Source organism: Ursus maritimus, unplaced genomic scaffold, assembly GCF_017311325.1.
Source record: "Ursus maritimus isolate PB19 unplaced genomic scaffold, ASM1731132v1 scaffold_33, whole genome shotgun sequence".
Classification (NCBI taxonomy): Eukaryota; Metazoa; Chordata; class Mammalia; order Carnivora; family Ursidae; genus Ursus; species Ursus maritimus.
In genome coordinates this window covers 9,727,039-9,735,825 of record NW_024425897.1, presented here as the reverse complement: position 1 = coordinate 9,735,825, position 8,787 = coordinate 9,727,039, and the positions used below count along the sequence as shown (strand labels likewise).

The window sequence follows — 8,787 nt, the reverse complement described above, 5'->3', positions numbered from 1 at the left end:
CCTTGTTATTGGAAGAGCCGGCTGAGTTACGGGATGGAATCTATTTCTTTTTAATAACTCACATTGCCTCCCCCCTCTTACGACAAAAGCGGTAACACACTTCTCAGTGGGGTTCACATCAGTAAGCAAAGAGAAAGAACACTTCCACCATCCGGAAAGAACTGCCGTTAGGATTTTAGCTCTTATCCTTCCGACGTTGTTTTAGAAAAAAGGACTATACATAAGCATGTTCTTTTTTTCTTTTCTTTTTTTACATACGTGTTTTCCACGAAAATGGGATCACACGGCACATGCTGTTCTCCCCGTTTTCTCGGCTAGTTGGACACTGCGAACATGTCTCCCTTTCGCATCCGCACCCTCTTCCGTGGCTTAGCGGAATTCTCTTGTGATACTGTGCTTCGGTCAACCCGCGCGTGTTGTTTGTTTCTCCTTATTTGCTATTAAACTGCGGTGAACAACCTCCTGGCTAAATATTTGTCCACGTCCATGATTATTTTCTCAGGGTAAATTCTTAGAATGGCTGAGTCAAGTTTTCTGACTGTCGAATGGGCCCTTCCGCCAGCTGGATTTGAGAGGGATCATTTCCTGCATCTTTGCTCACGCTGGGTATTAGAAGTTTTTACAATCTTCACCAGTTTAATAAGGAAAAGGCTATCTAGCTATTTTTATTTTGCAAATCTCTTCTTGCAGAGCCTCGAGGAGTAGATGCAGGTATAAAATGGATCTGAGAGGGTGGGGGGATGGGCAAAATGGGTGAAGAGGAGGGGGAGACACCGGCTTCCAGGTCTGGAATGAGTAAATCATGGGAATAAAAGGTGCAGCATAAGGAATATAGTCAATGGTATTATAATAGCATTGTATGGTGACAGATGGTAGCCACACTCGTGGTGAGCACAGCATCATGTATAAGCTTGTCGAATCACGGTGTTGTACACCTGAAACTAATATAACACTGCGTGTCAGCTACAGTCAAACAACAAAAGTAATTAAAAAAAATTAAATGGGGACCCCTGGGTGACTCAGTCGGTTAAGCGTCTGCCTTCCGCTCGGGTCATGATCCTAGGGCTCTGGGATCGAGCCCCTCATTGGGCTCCCTGCTCGGCGGGGAGCCTGCTTCTCCCTCTCCTGCTCCCCCTGCTTGTGCTCTCTCTCTCTCTCTCTCTGTCGAATAAATAAATAAAATCTTTTAAAAAAATTAAATGGACTTGAGAAATAAACCTCCTGCCCACTAACCCCCAACCCAGAGTCTGCTTCCTGGGGAACCCAGCCTGTGATAGGCAGCATCCTTGTGTCTACTGGGGAAAAGCCTAGAATGTTCCAAGGGCTGGACCGTTCTTCTTTGAGCTGCCAGGACAACTTGGACTCCACCCAGAGCTGAAAAGTTTTGAACCTTGGCAGGCAGCCCTAGAGTGCCAGCCTGGATAGCCCCTGGCTGGGTTAATTAAGCAGTCAGCTGGGTGAGGATTTACCACACAGTAATCCTTACTCCCCTTGACACCCCTCCAAGATGACAACATCTCCAGAAATAACAAGAATCATAGCTGCCATTGCGCAATATCATGGTGGCTATTTCACAGATGAGGGAAGTGGCTCAGGGACAGTAAGTAACTTGCCTAAATTTACAGAGCCGGTGAGTGGTGGGGCTTGAATTCTAATCCAGGACTGTCCATTCTAAAATCAGTGCTCTTTACACCTCACTAGAGTTATGCAGTGGGAATAATAAAACGACCTCTGGGATCATTGTTCAAATAAAGCGACATATAAACTGCAAAGCACTTAGTACAATGCCTGGCTCATGGTAACTGCTTGATAAATGTAAGCTGTTCATCAGAAACCCTCCAGAGGCTTACCTTTCTTTCTAGAATGGAATCCAAACTCTTTTAGCATGACCTACAAGACCACACAGTATCTGACCCTATCTATTACTGCCTCACTTCCTTCAGTTCTGCGACTAAACCAAACTCACACCCACCTCAGGGCCTTTGCACTTGGCTGTTCTTGTTTCCTGAAATACTCTTGATCTTTACCTAGCTGAGATTTCCATTCGAATCTCTACTCAAATGCCATCTCCACAGAGAAATATTCCCTGACTACCCACCTGAGTATCGCACGCTGCTCTCTAAACCTGAGTCACCCCCTATATGTTACCCAGTTTTACTTTATTCATAGCCCTGAACATGAGCCGAAGTTCTTATTTAATTTCTCGTCTACCATCTGTCTCCCCTACTAGAATGCAAGCTGCAAGAGGGTAGGGATCTTCCTTATTCTCTGCTATGTACCCAGGGTCTAGACCAGGAGCAGGCAAAGTAGGCACTTGGTAAAGATGTATTGGTTGACTGACAGACTGACTGACTGAACAAATATTTTATCAGTTTGGAGAGATTTTTGAAAACAAGAGAGAAGCGAGGAGAATAGGACATTAGGTCAAATACACTTAGCCAACAGCGTGGTCCTGCTTGCTCAGAGCAGAGCTATACTGGATGCCAACTTCCCAGAAAAGGATTTCAGAGGCCTCCCGTAACTTGCTTTTTGAGGTACCCAAGCATTTACTTTTCCTGACACCTGTGTGAGGGGGGCAGGTGCGGAGTCCTTGGGGCTTTCTAACTGCAAAGGCTGTCCCAGCTCTTGACTCCAGGAAATATCTCAGGCTGAGCTTGGGAAGGAAACTTTTTCCAGTAATGGACAGCTTCTTGGTGCCAGTCTGAGGAGGGTGCTAATCCTCATTTCCCCCACCTGCGAGGCACACCCCCCCAGGGAGCTCTGGGGAGGCCCAGCCCCCAGTTGGCAGTGCCAGGCAAGGACGAATCCTCATTGGGAGCTCAGGAAGGGGAACCCTGGGCCTCCGAGCAGCTGGGTTCTAGGCCTGGAGCCAGAGCTGGGGGCTCACGTTTTAGATTTCTCTGTGTTCACACTCTCTCTGGGCGGCTCCCTTTTAATTTATTCCTCCCCGAATATAAGAATAATACATGCTCGATGCAGAAAACTTAGACATCAGAGAGAAATAACAACAGAAAATGACTCGCCTAGAGTTAACCACTATTAACAATTTGCTGTGAGCATTTCCAATTTTTTCCTCACACGTTTTCCAAAAAATTGCATCGTGTATGAATTTGTGGCTTGTTTTTTTCACTTAGCTTTATATTTTGACTGTTTTATGTAAGCATTCTTAACCATTTTCTTTCTTTCTTCTCTTTTTCTTTCCTTCCTTCCTTCTTTCTTTTCTTTCTTTCTTTCTTTCTTTCTTTCTTTCTTTCTTTCTTTCTTTCTTTCTTTCTCTTTTTTAAATTTATTTATGAAGCGCCTGGGTGGCTCAGTCGGTTGAGTGTCTGCCTTCAATCAGCTCAGGGCGTGATCCCACGGTCCTGGGATTGAGCCCCACATCAGGCTCCCAGCTCGGCAGGGAGCCTGCTTCTCCCTCTCCCACTCCCCCTGCCTGTGCACACACTCTCTCTCTGTCAAATACATAAATAAAATCTTTAACAAAATAAAAGATTTATTTATTTTAGAGAGAGAATGAGTGTGCACACAAGCAGGGGGAGGGGCAGAAGGAGAGGAAGAGAATCTCAAGCAGCCTCCGACTCCCCGCTGAGTGCGGAGCCTGATGCAGGGCTCGATCTTACCACCCTGAGTTCATGACCTGAGCAGAAATCCGGAGTTGGCTGCTTCACTGACTGAGCCACCCAGGTGCCCCTTACTTGCTTTTTCATAAAATATCTTTTATTAGAATATCAATATCTGCTTGTTGTAAGAGAAAAAGACAATATCTGTGGCACAAAGTGGAAGTTCTTTGGAATCCCACCCCTCAGAGATAATGGCCATGAAAAGTTCAGTGCCCATCCTTCAGTATTCTGTGTGCACACAAATCGATGTCTATCAATTTACATACACGGGATCAAATTAAACACAAATTTTGCAGCTTGGTTTTTTTCCATTTCATCTTTCTTTACCCCTCCCTACACAGAGTCACCTCAGTCTTCTTAATGTCCACATAGATGTCTGTGCTAGTATAATCTACCTCTTTAGTTCGCCACTTCCTTATTGAAGGTCATTTTCTTCTTTTTATTTTTTATTTGAGAGAGAGAGAGCATGAGCAGGGGGGAGGGGGCAGAGGGAGAATCAGACTGTCCAGTGAGCAGGGAGCCCGCTGTGGGGGCTTGATCCCAGGACGCTGAAAGTATAATGGTGGTTGCCAGGGGCTGGGGAAGGCGAGATTGGAGAGCTATTTAATGGTACGGTTTGTTTTACAAGATGGGGATGGATAGCGGTGATGGCTGCACCCAATATGAGTATATTTAATACCACTGAAGTGTACACGTTTTGTTGTGTATTTTTTTTTTTTTTGAGACCGAGAGAGAGAGAGAGAGAGAGAGAGCGCGCACAGGCACGAGGAGGGGCAGAGGAGGAGCAGAGTGAGAGAGAGAGAGAATCCCAAGCAGGTTCCATGCTGAGCACAGAGCCAGTTCTGGGGCTCAATCCCACAACCCTGAGATCACGACCCAGGCCAACATCAAGTGTCGGACGCTTAACTGAGCGAGCCACCCAGGCACCCCTGTGATGTGTATTTTAATACATGCACACAAAGTATTTTTGGAAGGAATAAACATTTAAAATAGATCATACTAACATATTCTGTAAAACCATTGCTGCAGTGGCCATGTGTGGACTTCCCTGCTTCCCAGTTACTCACCTTTTTCCTGTTAATTTGGAAGACTGCTTCATGTATTAGTGAGGTTGGTACTTTGCCATATTTCTTGGGTATTGTCTTCTAGTTAAAACGAGGTTTTAAATGACTGCATTTTCACCCCAGTAGTAATTCCTATTTTGGATATCCTATTTTTATTTTTGCCATTATAAAAAACACATGGCGGACATCTCTTGTGGACATTTTTTTTTCTTTAAAGATTTTATTTATTTCTTTGACAGAGATAGAGACAGCCAGAGAGGGAGGGAACACAAGCAGGGGGAGTGGGAGAGGAAGAAGCAGGCTCATAGCAGAGGAGCCTGATGTGGGGTTCGATCCCAGAACGCCGGGATCATGCCCTGAGCCGAAGGCAGACGCCCAACCGCTGTGCCACCCAGGCGCCCCTCTTGTGGACATTTTTAAGGAAAATTTGCCAGAAGTGGGATTTCTTGGGTCAAAGGTATGCACATTAAAGATTTTAATACATAGGTACTAAATATCCTTCAGGAAAATGGTGCACACATGCTTTCCTATAGTACATGGTCCCATAAGATCTTTTTTCTAATTTAAATTATTTTAATTCAGTTAATTAACATATAATGTATTATTGGTTTCAGAGGTACAGGTCTGTGATTCCTCAGTCGTATAGAATACCCACTGCTCATTATATCACATGCCCTGCTTAATGTCCATGTATCTTTGATATAGAATGGCATTTACAGTATCTCCTGTGGGAGCTCTAGCCTCATGTTTGCCACCACAAGCCTAGCAGCACCTAGCACAGTGCCTCACAGTGGTCAGCCTAACGTTTGTTGAATGAATGACTGGACCATTTTCCTTGAACCCCTCTTCCTCACATTCCCGCTGCTCCATAGACTCTGGCATAATCTTCTGGTTCTCCAGGTCCTTAAACATCCCCCCATGTGTCTCTGCCAGCAGTTATGTCCATGTGCCAGGGTCTGTGACTGTGTTAACTGCATTTAACAACTCCTTTAATACAAAGAACCCACACAGAAGGCGCTCCCATTATCCCCATATAAAAGACCAGGAAATTGAAGCTCAGAGAGGTCAAGTGCCTTGCCCTTGGTTCACACAGCTAGAACTGGTAGAGAGGATTCAAACCCACCAAGCAAGCACAACAATAAACTAAACTCTGGCAGGATGCTCAGAGTTCTGGTCCAACTTCATCATCAGAACATGGGCTGTGGCCCAGAGACGTATGCCAACTTGTCCAAAGACACTCAGCAAATTAAGGGCAGAATGGAGATGGGACTCTGGGGCAGCGTTCTTTCCCCCAGCTGAATTGAGGGCTTCCCTATGGTTAAGCCAGTCAGCTCTCTTCTGTATGATTTAAAAATGGAATTATTGGGGCGCCTGGGTGGCGCAGTCGTTAAGCGTCTGCCTTTGGCTCAGGGCGTGATCCCAGCGTTCCGGGATCGAGCCCCACATCGGGCTCCTCCGCTGGGAGCCTGCTTCTTCCTCTCCCACTCCCCCTGCTTGTGTTCCCTCTCTCGCTGGCTGTCTCTCTGTCACGTAAATAAATAAAATCTTTAAAAAAAAAAATGGAATTATTGGGGCTCCTGGCTGACTCAGTCTGTAAAGCATGCGACTTTCTTTTTAATCTTTTTTTTTTAAGTTTTTTTTTTATTTGTGGGGCTCAGACTCAACCCTGAGACCAAGAATCACATGTTCTACTAACTGAGCCAGCCAGGCACCCTATGCATGCAACTCTCGATAGCTCGGGGTCGTGAGTTTGCGCCCCACGTTGGAGGCAGAGCTTACGTTGGGGGGAAAAACAAGACTGGAATTATTGATTTAGAAGCAAAAGTTGAAAGTAACACCTCCAATTACAGCTCATGCTTTGTAAACCACAGTTCTCTGAAAGTTAATGGGGAACCCAAAATAATGGAATCCGCCCTTCAGATTTAAGAAGAGGGCTCTGAAGTGGTCTCACCCGACAAGTGTGGATCAGGCAGCATTAACAAAGTACTGGATGCAGAAGCCATGTCTCAAGGATAATTTACATTTATTTGCTGATGACTCTGACTAAACATACGTCAAACACAGCCGAAGTTAGAGAGTCTGTCAGGTGAAGCCGCTTCTTGCCAACAGCTAAAGGTGGTCGATGAAGAGTCATCTGAGCATCACCTTCAGGCTAAGGCCCTGGTTCTGGGCAAACAGCTGGCAGGTGGGCCTGGTCCTTTCGGCACGGGTAGGGCTCTCCGAGGAACTATTCCTTATTCTCATACTTGTGCTTGATGTGTTTCCACAGCTTCTGCATTTTCAAGACAAGAACCACAAACTTTTAGCTCTGTCTCCCGCATTTTGCAGCTACTCCCACCGCCCTGGTCTCTAAAACATGTACCATGTCTGGAGAGCTGGGGTGGGCGAACTGGAAGCAACACTAGGCTTGATGCGCATTCCTAACACTTGTAAACTGCTTTGATGTTATCGATCGCCATGTAAAGATAAGTGGGAAAGGATGATCTTTCTTTTACAGGAAACTGAGGTAGAGAGACTGAGGTAATTACTCAAAAGTACACAGTCATTAAGGAACAGAGCCTCGAAGAGGTCTTACTCTTCAACTTCCAGGTATTACTCAAGAGGTCCTAAATGCACAGCCCCAAATACTTCACACTGAATCATTTTTTAATTTCCTTAAACCTATGATCCTTGGGTCAGGAACTAGTTGGATTCTCATTCCTTTTTTTTTTTTTTTTTTTTTTTAAGATTTTTAAGTAATCTCTACACCCAACATGGGGCTTGAAATTAAACCCCGAGACCGGGTGCTTGTGCGCGCTACCAACTCAGCCAGACAGGTGCCCTTGATTCTCATCCCTAAAAGCACAGACTGGTAAATTGACAACGTACTTAAATGGCTTTCCCGAACATTGGGACAGAAAGAGGTCCTGGCCACAGGCAGTACAGCATTAGTGCACAGGGTCTGCCTGGGCTGTAGGGACAGACAACTTCAAAGTAAAAACACAAGTGAATGGTGTAAACAGGGCGATCTGCAGGAGACCTCCTCTAGTATGAGCCACGATGTAATGATGGACATTACATGGTGTGCAGCTAGCACCATGTTGGCACACAGCGAGTCTAAAAGGTGTGGTTATCCCCTATCTTCCGCTTTCACTTTCTCCTAAGGAATGTAACAAATGTTATCTTTTGAGGGCACCACCTACCAGGTACTGTGGCACCTTGCCTGTATCTCATTATAAATCCTCACGCTAACTGCCTACTGTAGTTACTATCATCTCGACATCACAGATAAAAGTGAAGCTCAGAGAGGTTAAGAAGCTTGCCCAACTGAATGCCACAGTTATCAAGTGACAAGGCCCAGAATCCCCATCCAGGGCTCCCTGATTTTATATTCCCGTCTCCTAACCATTATTACTACCACAACGCCTGCGTGGGAAGCCTGGGAAAGTGAAGAGTGCTATCTGAACAGACCAACCACAGTATCTAAGGAGATGCCCTTGTCACGACCCTTGCCCGTTCAAATCTGCCCTTGAAACTCTCAGAGGAGACTGTGGGTCCGGGTTCCAGACTCGCCACTGACTTCCTGATGGTGCAGCAAAGTCCTTTGCTCTCACTAGGCTTTAGTTTTTGCTCCTGCAAATGGACAAGAAGGTATGTGGGGTGTGGATATCAATACTTACAACCCCCACAAAGTGGGATCATTTAATGTTTTGGGATTCACGTCCGGCGGAGAGGACATAGGGCAGCTGACCGACAGAAGATGCCCAGGGTTTTCCCCCCTCTTAGTAAAGGCAGGCTGAGTCCCACCCCATCTCCACTCCCACTGTCACCCCTCAGGCAAGCTCAAGGTCAGGGATGGCCCAGTCCCTCACCCCCTGGTTGATGTGCTCGTAGATCGCGTCCGCGCCTTGATCGAATGCGCGCTCGAAGAACAAAGCGCCTACGGCGATGGTGAGGGCGAATGTGGAGGTCCTGCGGAACAGCAGTGAGTACAACCTCGCAGTAAGCGTCGGGGCCGCCATGTTTCTCCGCTGTCAAGCACGCGCCTGCGCCGCAGCCGATCGTGCGCTCCAAAAGCCCTCGGCGTGCAACGCTTTATGGGATTTGTAGTTTTTCTGAAGCTC

At 46.2% G+C, this 8,787-nt stretch overlaps 1 protein-coding gene across 1 annotated transcript; it reads right to left on the bottom strand.

Moving 5' to 3' along the window:
- Positions 1–6,690: 6,690 nt before the first annotated feature.
- LOC103659249 (cytochrome b-c1 complex subunit 9) lies at positions 6,691–8,735 on the bottom strand. Its single transcript, XM_008686723.2, has 2 exons — positions 8,536–8,735; positions 6,691–6,956 (listed from the first exon to the last, which is right to left on the bottom strand). Exons 1-2 carry the CDS (start codon positions 8,683–8,685, stop codon positions 6,912–6,914), a joined length of 195 nt encoding a protein of 64 aa, XP_008684945.1. The 5' UTR covers positions 8,686–8,735; the 3' UTR covers positions 6,691–6,911.
- Positions 8,736–8,787: the final 52 nt, after the last annotated feature.